Raw genomic sequence first — 16,918 nt, 5'->3', positions numbered from 1 at the left:
CTAGCTCAATCCTCCAGACTTTTCTGCTAAATTCCCTAGGTTTCCTCCTCCAAAACCTAAAAATCTCTTAGGCACAAGAGAGAGAGAACGTGAGTGATAGGGAGAGAGAGTGTTGAGAGTCTTCCTGTGGTAATTCTGGTCTCTTCCTAAGTTTTCCACTAAGTTAATCAACCTTATCCCCTAACCAAAAGACCAATCTGCCCTTGACTCTAACCTAACCCTCTAATTACTTCTAAGGGGTAAAACGGTCATTTTCCTGATTTCCGCTAATTCCTCAAGTCATCCTACCAATTTCCAATAAATCCTAACATGCCTCATTAATTACCAAATACTTACTCAATACTCAATAAATCCAAATATACACTGAACTTCCCGAAATACCCCTAAGCTCACCCCGAGCCGGGTATTATTCCCTATCGTGACTATTTCGCTAATCTGCTCACTAGGATCGTCTCGAGCCATATATTGCAAATATATCCATATAATAATATGGTCTCAATCATTTAACACATATAATCACATTTGTGCCCTTAACGGGCCAAAATTACAAATATGCCCTTATAATCAATAAATGGCCCACATGCATATCTAATACTCATAAACATATTCACACCATCATATATATCATGCATGCCACATAGTCACGTATATAAATTACGTACTCACATACATATCTGTTATCCCCAAAATTTGAAAACAATGACGTGGCAATATAAATGACAAATGGCAAGGAATGGTTGGGTGATATGGCTTAGGAGTGACCCGATAGACCAGTGAAGAATTTTGACTGGCCAGTCAAGTGTCATGTCTGCCCAGGCATAACCTTGGCCGACTAGTCACATGTTTGTCTGCCCAGGCATGACCTTGGCCGACCAGTCACATGTTTGTCTGCCCAGGCATGAACATGTCCGACCAGTCATGACCAGGTCCGACCAGTCATGACCATGTCTGCCCAGCCAAGTGCATGTCTGCCTAGTCAAGTGCATGTCTGCCCAGCCAGGTGCATGTTTGCCCAGTGAAGGTTTGGCTGACTAGCTTGATTGTGATATGGATCGACTAGACAGAGCAGGGCTACGTAAAAAATCTCAGAAACGGCTTCAACAAGAATCGATCTTGGCTTGCGCGGGAATCTCTCAGATATCCCAGAATAATAGCCATATTGTTGTAATATTAGATTTATTTATATTTTATTAATTAAAGTCTGTTGAAAGAACAAATGACCAGGTAAAAGGGAGATATTTATGTACGATCCATGAGCCTATAAATAAAGGGCTCATGGCATCATTTGCTGATCTGATCTTTTGGGGGGCTGAGAAAACTCTCTCGTTTGGAGATTTTGGGGACTGTTACTTGGGGCATTCTTGGGGAATTTTCTGAGAGGTTAGAGAGATAAAGTTTGTATTCTCTAGAGAAAAACTCTATATTTTTCTACTTGTATTCTTGTAATCTGCACTGAAGAAACTCAGTTGACTCAGGTTCATCTGATCTTGAGTGCAGATCTATAATCACAACTCTAAGTGGATTAGGCTATTACCAACACATTGGGGTTGAACCACTATAAAAATCATATGTGTCATTTATTTCTCTTGAAGGTTTTTTTCATTTGGACGTCTACACGTCGTAGGCCAAAAACGCGGTCAATATTTTGGTGCTTTCATTGAGAGCCTGAAGAGAAGAAGCACACAACTATCATATCAAAATGGCGCCCAAGAATACCAATGTGGCATCCAAAAAGTCAGGCATGTCAAAAGAGCCTGCTAGATCAGAAGATCTTGGACCGCAGAACCCAGAGACTGAGCCCAGAGTGTTTCTTGAGGAGACCACTCCAGAAGTTGAACAACTCCAGGAAGCAATAGGTGCTTTCCAAGAGGAGATGATGCAATTCAATGCTCGGCAGGAGTCTTTTGCTGAAGAGATGGCCAGGCAAAGAGCTGCGTTAGAGCAGCAAAGACGCGATATGGAGGCCAGAAGCGAAGAGCTCAGATAGCAACAGGAGGAGGTCAACTGGAGACATCATGAAGCAGCTACCCAATTGGCCCAAGCCAATGCTCAAGCCGTAGCACGAGCAGCCTCCCAGAGAGCAAAAAATAATAATGCTGATCGGAGGACCACTGACAGAGTCAATTCTCGTGGACCAGACAGAAGTAGGAGTAACCCCCCTGGTCGGGAAGATGATGGGGACCGATCCAGAACTGCCTCGACGCAAAGAGAGCACTCTAGAACCCCCTCCAGAAGCCAATGATCAGAAACTTCGAGGTCAGGAAGTCACTGATCGGGCAGTAAGAAGACCCCACCCAGGATGGATCAGACCAGGACTCCTCGAGATAAAAGGACTTCACAATTCAAAGATGGGCATGGTCGTGATGAGGCTGATAGTCATCACACGGATCAGTCAAAGGAAAAGGAAGGCATCGACCAACAAGGAGGAAAAGACTGCCCAAGGCATACCGAAAAGCCTCCACTGCACCCCAACCAGCAACGTAGTAGGAGAGAGCAAGTCCCGCATAGTAAGCCCTCTGGAAAATCGAAAAGTATGGTATTCGATCAGGCAGGAGAGCATGCTTCCCGAAAGGATCTAAGGGATGTTATCACCAACAAAAGGAGGACCGTCCCGGTCGAAGGGAAAAATCTGGACTGCCCCGCCAGTCAAGTAGAATTACTTGACGACAGCGCGCCAGATGGTAATGCCCGACCAGGCGGTCAAGATCTTAAAACTTCATTAGTTGCACCAGCCATCCAAGCCCAGTTGGATGTACTAGCAGCTGCAGTGCAAGGTTTGTCAAAACGACCTTCCGGGATAGATGTGATAGACCACCGGAGTGGCAGCCCATTTTGTGCCCGGATTAAAGCAGCCCAGCCACCGGAAAAATATAAAGCAACGGTTCTGCCAGTATATACAGAAAAGGCAGATCCTATCAGACATATTGGGAAGTTTTAGGACCAGATGGAATTGCTAGGAGTAAGTGACGATTATCGATGTAGAGTTTTCCCGACTACATTATCGGATGCTGACCAGGAATGGAATTGGAAGTTTAAGCCGAACTCCATTACCTCTTGGGAAGCATTTAGGAAGGATTTTTGTAGACAATTCAACACTGCTCGGACTCCACCAGTTTATGCAAACCACTTGGCAGATATCAAACAAGGAAAAGATGAGTCTCTAAAGAATTATATACAGAGATTCATGAGAGAAGCCAATAGAGCAACTGTTGTAGGAGACGAGGGGAAGATGGTTGTCATATCCGCTGGGATAACTTATCGGAGCCCTTTGTGGGATAGTATACATAGAAATCAAATTTCAACACTTCAAAAATTTCTTGACCGAGCAGACAAGTATATGAAATTGGATGATGCAATCGAGAAAGAGAAGAATGGCATAAACAATCCGGGCGGATCAACTGACTCTCCTAAGGATGGTGGAAAGAAACGTGGAAATAACGGGTCTGACCACCATGAGGAAAAGAAAGCAAAGTTGAGTTCAAACGAAAAGCCAACCAAGTATGAGCCTCAGTTCACTAATTACACCACTCTCTCGGCCAGCCGAGCGGAGATATATCTTGCTAGTCATGAAGAGGTTCCATACAAGAAGCCTCCCCCCATCAGGAAAGAGATGAGGAAGAGAGACATGAATAAGTGTTGTCGTTTCCATGGAGATTATGGTCACGACACGAATGAATGCAATCACCTCAAAGAAGAGATAGAATTTCTTCTCTGGTCAGGCAAGTTGAGGAAGTACCGGGCAGAGACACCCCAAGGAGAAGGAGGCAGCAGCAATCCTGGTTTCAAACGACAAAGATCTCCACCCTTGCAGCCCGGACCTGTGGACTTTACCTTAGACACTATATGTGGATGTCCACACTTGGCTAAGGAAAGCAGCGAAGCAAGGGAGAGGTATGCTGAGCGGGAGTGCTAGGATCAGAAACCACTGGAGTGGCGAGCATCGGAGGATATATTATTTCTAAATACCGCTTTCAGAGTGGTAGCTTGATTTCGAGTTGTTTGACTTGTTATTTAAGTTTGGTTTATGAGCTGGTTATTTGCTAACCGGTCATTTTATTTTTGAACAATTTTGGTTGTTTAAGACTCGTTATTAGACATGTTTTGTCCTTTTTAATTTATGAGTAATAAAAGAGACTACACGCAGCGTGGTTGATTCTTGCTACAAATATGCATGTGTGTTAGTTATTCGAGTAGTGTTCAACTGGTCAGTAAAATCAGACAGTGTTCAACTGGTCGATACGTTCAAGCAGTGTTCAACTGCTCGAATATTTTCCATATATTCTATGTGTTTCACAAGTAATTAACTGCTCGAACAGATTCGGTCAAGTAGCAAATGACTAAGGATCTTTCAACCCTCGATCACCTGGGGGGCACATGAGGTATATTGGTATATAATTTAACACAGGAAATAAGAGCACGAGTTAATATATCTATTTTTAGGCTGACTTGTAAATTTTCGAAGTCCAAAAAGGCCATTAAGCTAACTTGTTTGACAAAGCTTAAGTAACTTGGAATTTTTTAAAATTTCAAGTTAGGAGCAGATATTCGTGTGACAATAAACATTATGCTCATAAAATATTAGAGCAATAAGAGTGTGAGAAAGTATACTTAGTATGGACTTATGAAATGTCTAGAATTTCAAAGTTAGAAAACTAAGTACTCATGCGAAAATATAAGGCATACATCAGAGTGACTTTACTATTCACAAAAAAACTTATAACTTTTTAAGTCTAAAAAGACTTAGAATGTTTTAAGTTAACGAAGAAGAGTAAAGTATAAATGCCAACAGCTCGGTTGTACAAGAAAAAGGAGTAAATTACTGGCCAAGTGCAAAGTTTAGCTGATCAAGTGCAAAGTTTTCCTGGTCGGGAGAGCAGGTACAACTTCCCTGATCAGCTGAGCATATATCACTGATCAAGTACGAAACTCTGTTGTTGAGCGTGACTAATAACGATGAATCCTTGGAGTGAATCAAACAAACATGAACAAATGAATGCAAAGTAAACACTACATAGTGAAAAAATGTCTTTAGAAGAGAAGTCAATTTTTCCCAAGATTGATTGAGAAGGAAATTTTTTGTGCCTAAAAGTGCCTAAGGTCCCTAGGATGAACGTGTGTGAAGGAAAAACTAATGCATTGATTTTTGAAAACCCTAAGGTTTGGGAGCATGTGAGACCGATCGGATGCCTAGTGTCTGAGCAGCATGCCTAGTGCCGAGGGGCGTGCTGTACCTGTCCGAGTGGTTGTTGCCGAGGCACCCGAGGACTCAGCCGAGACGTCCGAGAGGTTGGGGCGTGTCCTCCGATCGGATGCGCGTGAGGCTCGGCAGCTCGGGCGTGTCCTCCGAGCGGCATGGGCGTGTCCTCCGAGCGGATGCGCGCGAGGCTCGGTAGCTGGGGTGTGTCCTCCGAGCAGCTGGGGCGTGTCCTCCGAGCAGACACATGTGCACCCGAGTGGCTAACCTAGGCATCCGAGCAGTTTACAAGGGCCCCAAGTGGACGATGCATCCGATCGGATGTTGTGGAGTATGAGCAGAAGCAATGGTTCCCCAAGTGATTTTTGTGATGTTCGAGGGACTAGACTAAACATCGGAGAAATTCAAGTTAATTGCAGTGATCGTGGTCTGCTATGGAGTCGTGGTCTGTTGCATGGGCGGGAAGATGAACAGTTGGATTTTTTTTTATTATGCCATTAGCTGTGGAGAAAAAAGTTTATTATGTGAGAACACCATATCACATAATAAACTTGGGGGGCAAATGTTATCCCCAAATTTTGAAAACAATGATGTGGTAATAGAAATGACAAATGGCAAGGAATGGTTGGGTGATCTGGCTTAGGAGTGATCCGATAGACCAGTGAAGAATTTTGACTAACCAGTTAAGTGTCATGTCTGCCCAGCATAACCTTGGCCGACTAGTCACATGCTTGTCTGCCCAAGCATGACCTTGGCCGACCAGTCACATGTTTGTCTGCCCAGCCATGAACATGTCCGACCAGTCATGACCAGGTCCGACCAGTCATGACCATGTCCGACCAGTCATGACCTTGTCCGACCAGTAATGACCATGTCCGACCAGTCATGACCATGTCTGCCCAGCCAAGTGCATGTCTGCCCAATCAAGTGCATGTCTGCCCAGTCAAGTGCATGTCTGCCCAGCCAAGTGCATGTCTGCCCAGCCAGGTGCATGTCTGCCCAGTAAAGGTTTGGCTGACCAGCTTGATTGTGATATGGATCGACTAGACAGAGCAGGGCTACGTAAAAAATCCCAAAAATGGCTTCAACAAGAATCGGTCTTGGCTTGCGCGGGAATCTCTCAGATATCCCAGAATAATAGCCATATTTTTGTAATATTAGATTTATTTATATTTTATTAATTAAAGTCTGTTGAAAGAACAAATGACCTGGTAAAAGAGAGATATTTATGTATGATCCATGAGCCTATAAATAAAAGGCTGATGGCATCATTTGCTGATCTGATCTTTTGGGGGCTGAGAAAACTCTCTCGTTTGGAGATTTTGGGGACTGTTACTTGGGGCATTCTTGGGGCATTTTCTGAGAGGTTAGAGAGATAAAGTTTGTATTCTCTAGAGAGAAACTCTATATTTTTCTACTTGTATTCTTGTAATCTGCACTGAAGAAACTCAGTTGACTCAGGTTCATCTGATCTTGAGTGCAGATCTATAATCACAACTCTAAGTGGATTAGGCTATTACCAACACATTGGGGCTGAACCACTATAAAAATCATCTGTGTCATTTATTTCTCTTGAAGGTTTTTTTCGTTTGGATGTCTACACGTCGTTGGCCAAAAACGTGGTCAACAATATCCAATTATGCATTCTCGGCACGCTAATCAAGGCACTAAACCCTATTAGCATTTTAGGGTCAATACAACTATCCCCTCCTACAGAGAATTTTGTCCTCGAAATTTACCTGAATAACTCAGGATACTGATCCCACATAGCTGACTCAAGTTCCTAGGTCGCTTCCTCGACCTTGCTATTCCTCCATAATACTTTGACTAAAGGAATCGTCTTGTTCTGTAGAACCTTGTCTTTTTTGTCTAAGATCTGAACTGGTCGCTCTTCATACGATAAATCAGTCTGTAGCTCTAGAAACTCATATCTAATACATGAGTCGTATCTGAGACGTACTTCCGAAGCATAGAGATGTGGAATACGTCGTGAACTCCTGATAATGACGGTGGTAAAGCCAATCTATAGGCTACCTGCCCGATCCTCTCCAGGATCTCAAAAGGTCCTATGAATCTAGGGCTCAGCTTGCCCTTTTTCCCAAACCTCTTCACCCCTCACAATGGTGAAACTCACAGAAACACGTGGTCCCCTACCGGAACTCCACGTCCCTACACTTAGGATCAGTGTAGCTTTTCTAGCTGCTCTGCTGTGACAGTTAGTATCCCGTGATCCGTGGGGGGGAAAGACCGGGTAAAGCTGTGCAATCCCACATCGCCTGGGGAAGGTCAAGTGTGATGATTCTAAGACTGTGTAGGTATGGGACTACATAGTTGAAGAGGGCTTAAATGGATTGATAGGTACTACCTATATCAACAAGATGCATCTTCTTTTCGGTAGCCCATCACTTGAGAACTCCAAAGTTAAGCGTGCTTGACCTGTGGTAATCTAGGGATGGGTGACCTCCTGGGAAGTTTTCCCAGGAAGCATGCAAGTGAGGACAAAGCACGCTGGAAAGACTCGTGTTGGTTTGTACGGCCAGTTGTCATTCCAGAAAGCAGCCATAGTGATGTGGGGCGTCACATCTGCGAAGTGAGCATTTGAGCTTGGATCTTATTAATAACTTTATTAGTCTTCTGAACCATCTCCGGTCCCAAATACTTCCTGTCCCCCAACTCATCCCAATGAATGAGCGATCTACACCTCCTTCCATACAACATCTCGTATGGAGCTACTGTATATTATTTATAATATAATGTAATATTATATTATTTTATAATATAATGTTTTAGATTAAATAAATGTGACAAAGAGTGTCACATATTGTAACATATAATAGAGAGTTACATTATTTAGATATATGTGAAATATCCAAATATGTAACATATTTGGTGTTACAAATTCAATCACAAATTTGTAACTTCCAAATATTACCCATTATTGTGTAGATTTGTTGCTACACAATATTGATATGAATTTCTTAAAGTCATATGTGAAATGGCTGTTAGAGATGTGATTTTAACTCCCATAATGTGTATGAAAGTTGCAAAATCAAGTGGGAATGAATTTGGAATGTTTTGGTAAATTTGGAAAATTGGTTACTGAAAAAACGTCTTAGGCCGCAACTAGTGTTTTTTAGGCCGCGACCCAAGACGCAAAAAAACATTGTGGGCCGCAGCCAGTGTTTTTCAGGCCACGGCCAAAGCGGCTGATAGCATTTTTCAAACTTCGGTTTTATCCAATTTTGAATGTTTCCAACAGCCAAGTAACTCTCAAATCTCTATTTTAATTCCATAAACATCCATTAATCATTGGTAACATCCATGGGGGTTGGTGGAATTTGAAATTCAAATGGTGTCTCAAAACTCAATAAATAGGAGCCTATTGCTCACTTGAAAGACATAACTTTTCTATCCATTAGAGCACTTGGCTAGAAAACACCTAGAGGCTTGATTATTCCAGAAATCATTTCCAAAATCTGTGAGAGATCCCTTAGTGCTTGAGTTAGGGGGAAATAAGCTTTTGGACAAAGGTTTCAAACCTTGTTCAAGTTGGTGATCCCCAACACTCTTCACTTTGGTTGTGTGAGTGAGAGTTTTTTGTCCATTGTTCTTGTTCTTATTCTTTTATTCTATTGCTTTTCATTTCTTCTATTATTCTCTATTTACTCTTTTATTTGTATCTTTTGTTTTAGAGTTGTAATCTCATCTATATCTTTCATTCTACTACTTCTAGTTTATTTGTATCTTTTTGTCTTAGAGTTGTATTTTCTACTTCTATCATCTTCTACCTCTTTCTCTATATTTACATGTATTTTTTGTCATAGAGTTGTATCACTTTTTAATCAATAATTATTTATTTGTAATATTTTTTCTAGAGTTGTATTTTTCTTGCCAATTTCCATTGAGGCAAATTACATTTTCCTAATAGCTACTCCAATCGTTGATTGATAACTGTTGTTGTATGAAAACTCAATCAATGGGAGATACTTACTCCAAGACCCCTTGAAGTCTAACACACGTGCTCTAAGCATGTCCTCCTGTATCTGAATTGTCCTCTCAGACTATCCGTCTGTCTGAGGATGAAAGGTTGTACTAAACTTCAGCTGAGTTCTCATAGCCTTCTGCAACCCACTCCAAAACTTGGAGGTAAATATGGGATCCCGGTCCGATACTATAGATTTAGGAACCCCATGGAGACGTACAATCTCCCTCACATACAACTCTGTGTACTGATCCACAGTATAGGTCGTCCTCACTGGCAGAAAGTGAGCTGACTTGGTGTATTTGTCTACTATCACTCACACCAAGTCATGTAGCCCCACCATCCTGGGTAGACCTCCCACAAAATACATAGTAATGTCTTCTCAGTTCCACTCAGGAATACCCAAAGGCTGTAGCAACCCCGCTGGTTGCTGATGCTCAGCCTTTACCTGCTAACAGGTCAAACACTTGGTCACATATTCAACCACGTCCTTCTTCATCCCAGGCCACCAATATAAAGTTCGTAGATCCTGGTATATCTTCGTGGTACCTGAATGGAGTGAGTATGGTGTGGTATGGGATTCATCAAGTATCTCTCGTCTAATTCTCATACTCAATGGAACATAGATCCAATCATTATACCGTAGTAAACCTATCTCTAAAATGGAATAATCCTTAGCTACTCCAGCTAGGACATTCCTTCTAACCTCCTGCAACTGTGCATCATCCATCTGACCCTCTCTTATCCTCTCTAGGAGGGTAGACTGTAAAGTAATATTGGTCAACCGGCCCACAACCAGCTCTATCCTTGCTCTGGCCATCTCCTCTGTCAATTCCTTCGATATCTGCTTTGAACTAAATAATTGTCCTGGGCCCCTCCAGCTCAATGCATCTGCCACTACATTGGTTTTTCCTGGATGGTAAAGGATGTCACAGTCATAGTCCTTCACCAATTCCAGCCAACATCTCTGTCTCATGTTTAAGTCCTTCTGGGTGAAGAAATACTTCAAACTCTTATGATCAATGTATATCTCACACTTCTCTCCATACAAGTAATGTCGCCAAACTTTCAGTGCGAATACCACCGCTGCCAGTTCCAAATCATGGGTAGGGTACCGCTGCTTGTATTCCTTCAACTGTTGCGATGAATAGACAATAACCTTCTCATTTTGCATCAACACGCACCCCAATCCCAGTCTTGATGTGTCAAAATACACCACAAACTTCCCTCCCTGCGAAGGAAGAATCAACACAGGAGCAGTAATCAGTCGTCGCTTCAGTTTCTGGAAGCTACCCTCACATTTGTCTGACTAGGTGAATTTCAAATTCTTTCATGTCAACTCAATCAACGGTGTAGCAATCATTGAAAATGTAACGACCCAAATTTACTAATAAGGCTTAAGGGCCTTGATTAGTGTGACGGGAGGGCATAACTGGATTATATGTGATTTAATGATTAAAAGCATGTTGTTTGATTATTTGAATATCTGGGATGCATGACTATGTGTATTAGTATGCAAGTAGGCCCTGACTAGGTTAGAAGGGCATATTCGTAATTTTGGCCCATTGAGGGCATAACTGTATATATATGTGATAAATTTATGAGACCACATTATTACGTGGATATATTTGTAATCTGTGACTCGAGGCGATCCTAGTGAGTGGTTCAGCGAAAAAGTCACGCGCGGGGATTTATACCCGGCTCGGGGTGAGCCTGGGGGTATTTCTGGGAATTTAGAGAATATATTGGAGTCTATTTTGATATTGAGGAATATAATTGGTGATTAGCTAGGTTTCGGGAAGTAAGCGGTAAATATTAGAGACATTCGAGGAATTAGCGGGAATTGGGTGTAATGACTAAAATGCCCCTAGGAGGTTTAAAAGCTTAGTTATAAAGGGGAGGGAAAATTGATCATTTGGCTTATAAGGGATAAATAATATTAGACTTTATACCTTAGTGGAATGTGTAGAAGGCAGTAGAGGTCTGAAGAAAAGAAAAGAAAGAGAAAAGAAGGAAGGGAAAAGCAGGGGTTTTCTCTCAACGGTTTAGGCTTCTCATCACCAATTCTTGAGGTTTCTGGGAGCTAAAACTCAGAGAGAGTTTGGGCAGGAGCTTGAGGCTAGGATCCCTGGTTTGGCTTGAGGAATTGGCAGGGGATACTCATTATTTGAGGTAAGGTCTTGAGGTTGTAACTCAGTTTCTAGTTCTTAGTATTGATATGGATTTTGAGCTGAGTTTTGATGGGGAATTCTAGGGAGTTGAGGCTGAAGCTTTGAGGAGGTGAAGGCTAAGCTAGTGTGGAGGATAACCTAGGTTGAGCTCATCCATCAAAGGTAAGAAACTCTGGTTTAAGTTCTGTGATTTCAGTTGATTTCTAATAAGTTTTGAGCTCTAGGTTCAGCCATGGTGAATTTTGTGTTTTGGGGTGCATGTGATTGAATTTATTGTGGTTTGGTCATTTGGGGTAAGTTGGAGATGTTGGTAGGCTCATTTTGATGTTTAGTTGAAATTTGGAAGAGTTTTGGTAAGGTTTGGCTCGGGGAAAATCGAAGGAAGAAAATGCAGGGTTTGCTGTGCTGTGACTAGCGCTGTAGCGCTAGCCTTTGAGCGCTACAACACTAGGCTTTGTGTTCTGGGGCATTTTAGGCTCTGTTTATAGCGCTGTAGCGCCCACTTTAGGGCGCTGTAGTGCTACCCTATTCCCAGAAAAGGGTTTTTGGGTTATTTCTTAGGGTTTTTGCCCGGGGGCTCGGGGTTTGATTCCACCACCCCGTTTGGTGGAATTAGGGCTTCCCAAGGGCTCGGGATTGGTCCCGAGGCTTGGTTTTGGGTTTGAGGTTTGGTGATGATTCTGATCTGTGGCTGTGACTAGGTGTACGCTAGGGCTCAGGCGGGATCGTGCTTGAGGATCGACTTGAGCAAAGCTATCGAAATCTAAAGGTAAGAAAACTGCACCCGATTGTGTGTTTGTGATGGGACTAAGAGCTCCCTATACCTGTATGATGTCATAGATGGTATTATTCCATGGGACATGTGATATACGACCTAAGGGTGCCGTAAATAATACTTGCGCACAGGGCGCGGCTCGGCCATTGGTAGCCGAGGATAACTTAATATTCATTGAGCTCGGTGGCCGGAGTCAGTGGGATAAATAGAGGGTGCAGCCTAAGGGCGTTAACCCTAGTTATCATATGTGAATTGATTAATGATATGAGATGATGTAATTGGTATGTCGAATACTTGAACAACATGAATGCCTGAACTGTTGAGTATATGTTTATACTGTATGAGTTATCTGATTGTTTGTTAAGTGATTATGCTCTGCTATTGTGTTTTCTTGCTGGGCCTTGGCTCACGGGTGCTGCGTGGTGCAGGTAAAGGCAAGGTCAGGTTGGACCGATCCTGAGATGGAGAGCTACGGGGCTGAATGTACATAGTCAGCTGATCGGCCGCCACGGCCGAGGAGTGATACAGGACGAGAAAAGCTTAATTGTCTGTTTTTCCTTAGAGTGGTTTATAACTGTATTTTAGTCCTAAAATTTTGTAGACTGTCTTTTAACTTTAATAATTTTGGGATCCCATGTAAATGAAATGTTCGTTTATAAGAAATGAAGCTTTTGAGGCCAAAATATTTTAACCCTAGTTCAACTATAGTTTTAGTGACACGTTTCAAACTAAATGACTTGATTAGCAAGTCTTGCACCTTTATAAACACACAGTGTAACGGTCTTGGCTATCCAGGGCGTTACAGAAAACCCTTCCAGGAACCGTCTGTAATATCCCGTTAGTCCAAGAAAACTCCTAACCTCTAAGGCATTCCTTGGCCTCATCCAATCCCTAACTGCCTCTACTTTGGTCGAATCCACCTTAATCCCACCTCCACTAACAATGTGTCCAAGGAATGTAACTTCTGGTAGTTAGAACTCACTCTTCTTAAACTTAGCATACAACTGATGTTATTTCAATCTCTGTAATACTCGTCGGAGATGCTGCTCAGGATCTGCCTCTGAACTAGAGTAAACTAAGATGTCATTGATGAAGACAATCACAAGTTGATTCAAGAAATCCTTGAAAACCCTATTCATCAAATCCACAAATGTTGACAGGGCATTGGTCAAACCAAACGACATGACCAAGAACTCATAATGCTCATACCTCGTACAGAAGGTCGTCTTCAGAATATCCTCGTCCTTGATCCTCAGCTGGTGATAACCAGATCGAAGATCAATCTTCGAGAATATCGTCTTACCCTGCATCTGATCGATCATGTCATCTATTCTCAATAGGGGGTACTTGTTCTTGATGGTCAACTTGTTCAACTCCCCGTAGTCTATACACATTCTCAGAGTCCCATCCTTCTTCTTCACAAATAAAACCAGAGCACCCCATGGCGAGAAGTTAGGTCTGATGAACCTCAAGTCTAGAAGCTCTTGCAATTGTATCTTCAACTCCTTTAGCTCTGCCGGAGCCATCCTATATGGTACCCTCGATACTAGCTCTATACCTAACGCTAACTCAATAACAAATTGAATCTCCCTGTGCGGTGGCAGTCTCGGTAGATCCTCAGGAAACACATGTAGAAACTCGCATAGCAATCTAGTCTCTCCTAGCCCCACTGAGATAACTCTAGTGGTATCAACCACACTAGCTAGGAAACCTATACAACCTCCTTGTAGTAGGTCCCTAACCCTCAACATCGATATCATAGGAATGTGAGGTCCATGCACAACACCCACAAAGACAAAGGGCTCTTCACCCTCAGGATCAAATGTCACCATCTTCTTCCTGCAATCTGTAGTGGCCTCGTATCTGAATAGCCAATCCATCCCCAAAATCATATCAAAATCATCCATACTCAACTCAATCAAATATATTGATAGTTCTCTACTATCCACCATCACTGGTAGTGCTCTAATTCATCTCCTAGAAACTACCAGCTCTAAGTCTGCCTCGATAAAACTCGATGAGGCTTGACAAACCTCGATAAGCCAATGCTAGTCTGCCTCAATGGGGTTCGATAAGGCTCGACGAACCTTGATACCCCAATACTAGTCTGCCTCGATGGGTGTCATTATCAACCTCAACATGATATGTCTCGATAAACCTCGATATAAATCGATAGTCGTATGCAAATTTAGTTGTAACATTAAACCTCGACGTGCCTCAACAAACCTCGACATGCTCGATAGACATGCAATTTGAGTGGGACATTAAACTTCAATGTGCCCCGATAAAACTCGATATGGCTCGATAGACATATGCAAATTTAGTTGTAACATTAAACCTCAATAGGGCTCGATAGACGTATGCAATTTGAGTAGGACATTAAACCTCGACATGCCTCGATAAAACTCTATATGGCTCTATAGGCTTGATAGCCTTATGCAATTTCAGTGTCATTTAAAACCTCGACAATCCTCAATAGGACTTGATGGTTGTTGACCATCGAGACCTATTGAGGTTTGTTGAGGCTGACAGCAAAAAAAAAAAAGTAAAAATTCCTTTGTTTTATGAATAAAACCAACAAATTAATAGCAGAAGTACCTGAAATTTTAATTATGAAACAAACACAGTGAAATCAATGAAATCCATACAACAGTGTCAACTGTTAATATCCTAATGACATACATTTAAAGCCTAGAATTACCTGACTTCCTATTGTGCCCACTACCACCACATCTGCTACACTTACGTGGTTGCACCACATGTTCCCCGTTCGAAGGAAAGCGTTTTGTCTTCAGCCTCCCTAATTTCTTCTTCTTGGGCCTTCCTACATGATTTTTCTCTACTCGGACACCGACAACGATTTCTTTGATTTGTTCATGAAGTATCCATTCATCTTCATTACCACAAGGGTAAATCGTTTCCTTATAAGTCTCCATCCATGACTCAATTGTGTAGTAAGGGGAACACAATGAGTAGATGTTTATGCTCCTTTTTCTAGCTGCAGCAAATGCATGGACACACGGTATCCCAATGGTTTGGAACATGCCACATGAGCATGAGTTTGTGACCAAGTTCACCTCACCATCACCATTACCATCAACAACAAGAAGATCGTGATGACCAAGGACTTGGACATCTACAAAATTTGCTTTCACACCAATTTCCTTCAAATCTGCCTCTATGAGGGGTGCTAACACACTTGTTTCTTTTGCTGCTTTTTCACGTCTATTAGTAAACCATGTATAAAGAGTGAAGCATATGAATTCAAGAAAAGTAGTAACTAGAAAGGTCTTTGCCTCCTTGGTTTGATCAGTATAGCTTTCTGCATAGTTGCTAGTCATGATATTGTATCGATTTCTAGGAAAGTAAGCAAAATTCCACCTATCCAAACCAATTTCCTGAAGATATTTAGCTATGGGAGGATCCATATCCTTAATCTTTTCAAAGAACTTGTGAAATTCTGTCTTTCGAAACGCGTACGTTGCACACCAAATCATATCGTGATAGTGGTCGGTTTTGAATTTGGCAACCACATTCATACAGACGTGGTGGCAACAAGCACCGTGGTAGGCATCTGGGAACACAACCTCCAAAGCATGAGTAATGCTAGCATGCTTGTCTAATATAAAAGCTAGGTTGTCCACGTTCCTAATGGCTTCCTTCAATTTTCTTATGAAAAAAGTCCAAGAGGTATGGTTCTCATTATCCACGAGTCTGAACGCAATTGGAAACAAATGGTTGTTTGCATCCAATGCAACAGTACATAGCATGTGGCCACCATACTTGGTCTTCAAGAATGTGTCATCCACACAAATGACAGGACGATAACACTAGAATCCCCTTCTAGAAACACCAAGGGAAAAGAAGCAATACAAGAAACAACCATCTTCTGGGGCAAAATCAATAATTGTACCTAGATTCTTTTGTACCAATTGACACAAGTATCTAGGTAACTTGGAGTATGAATCCTCTGTTATGATTGGTTAAATACATAGGATAAGTGTTATTATACAATCTAGGTATAAAACACTTAGTGTCACATAGTGTAGATGTGAAATTTGAGTTTCAATTGTAGGCACTTTAAAACTGTGTTTTGGGTCCAAAATGATACATAGAAGTATCTAAGGATCCCCAAAAAGTTTAGTATCTTTTGGAGAAATTTTAGGCCCATTGGAGGGGTCACAAGTCAAAGGAGGTGGCGATGCTTTGCCTCCTTGGAGGCGTAGCATCACCTGTATGCAAAAGAGCTCAAAAGCCCCAATAGGCAACACGCTGCCTGCTAGTAGGCAACGCATCGCCTACATGCAGGCAACACATTGCCTAACGTGTCCGTATGGACACGTGTTTTAAGCTCCAAATGATGAGTTCTTTAGCTCTAATCCTATTGGTAGACCTAATGACGATGCCTACTGTAATGTTCCAAATTTGCTAATAAGTCTTAGTACCTGATTCGCGTGTCGAGGGGACATAAATGGTTTAATATGTGAGTTTTAATGAATATACATATGTGATTATGGGTAATTATATGAGTTGTATTATGATATGACTGTGTATGCATGTTTAAGTGTATATGCATGTGGGTCCATCTTCATTAGAAAGGGTGTTTTCGTAACTTTAGCCAATTGATGGCATAATTGTAATTTTATATGCTATGTAATTGAGACCACATTATTATGTGGATATATCTGAGCTATTCGGCACGAGGTGGTCCTAGTGAGAAATTTAGTAGAAAAGTCACAACAGGAATAAAATACCCGGCTCGGGGTGAGCTTAGGAGTATTTTGGTAATTTGGAAA

The 16,918-nt window shown here is 41.9% G+C and overlaps 1 protein-coding gene across 1 annotated transcript; it reads right to left on the bottom strand.

Moving 5' to 3' along the window:
• Positions 1-13,940: 13,940 nt before the first annotated feature.
• LOC133814904 (uncharacterized) lies at positions 13,941-15,892 on the bottom strand. The gene is made up of 3 exons (XM_062247809.1): positions 14,869-15,892; positions 14,698-14,720; positions 13,941-13,985 (listed from the first exon to the last, which is right to left on the bottom strand). The coding sequence occupies exons 1-3, from the start codon at positions 15,890-15,892 to the stop codon at positions 13,941-13,943; spliced, it is 1,092 nt and encodes a 363-aa protein (XP_062103793.1).
• Positions 15,893-16,918: the final 1,026 nt, after the last annotated feature.

This window comes from Humulus lupulus, chromosome 1, assembly GCF_963169125.1.
Source record: "Humulus lupulus chromosome 1, drHumLupu1.1, whole genome shotgun sequence".
Taxonomy (NCBI): domain Eukaryota; kingdom Viridiplantae; phylum Streptophyta; class Magnoliopsida; order Rosales; family Cannabaceae; genus Humulus; species Humulus lupulus.
The sequence above is the reverse complement of the archived record's forward strand: the minus strand, read 5'-3'. Positions and strand labels throughout refer to the sequence as shown.

Coding starts and splice junctions, on each gene's coding strand:
- LOC133814904 (XM_062247809.1), bottom strand. CDS start 15,892: ATGCTATGTACTGTTGCATTGGATGCAAACAACCATTTGTTTCCAATT. Junction 14,721..14,868: donor GGAACATGTGGTGCAACCAC/GTAAGTGTAGCA, acceptor TTAAAATTTCAG/GTACTTCTGCTATTAATTTG. Junction 13,986..14,697: donor CTTCTGCTATTAATTTGTTG/GTTTTATTCATA, acceptor TTGGCTATTCAG/ATACGAGGCCACTACAGATT.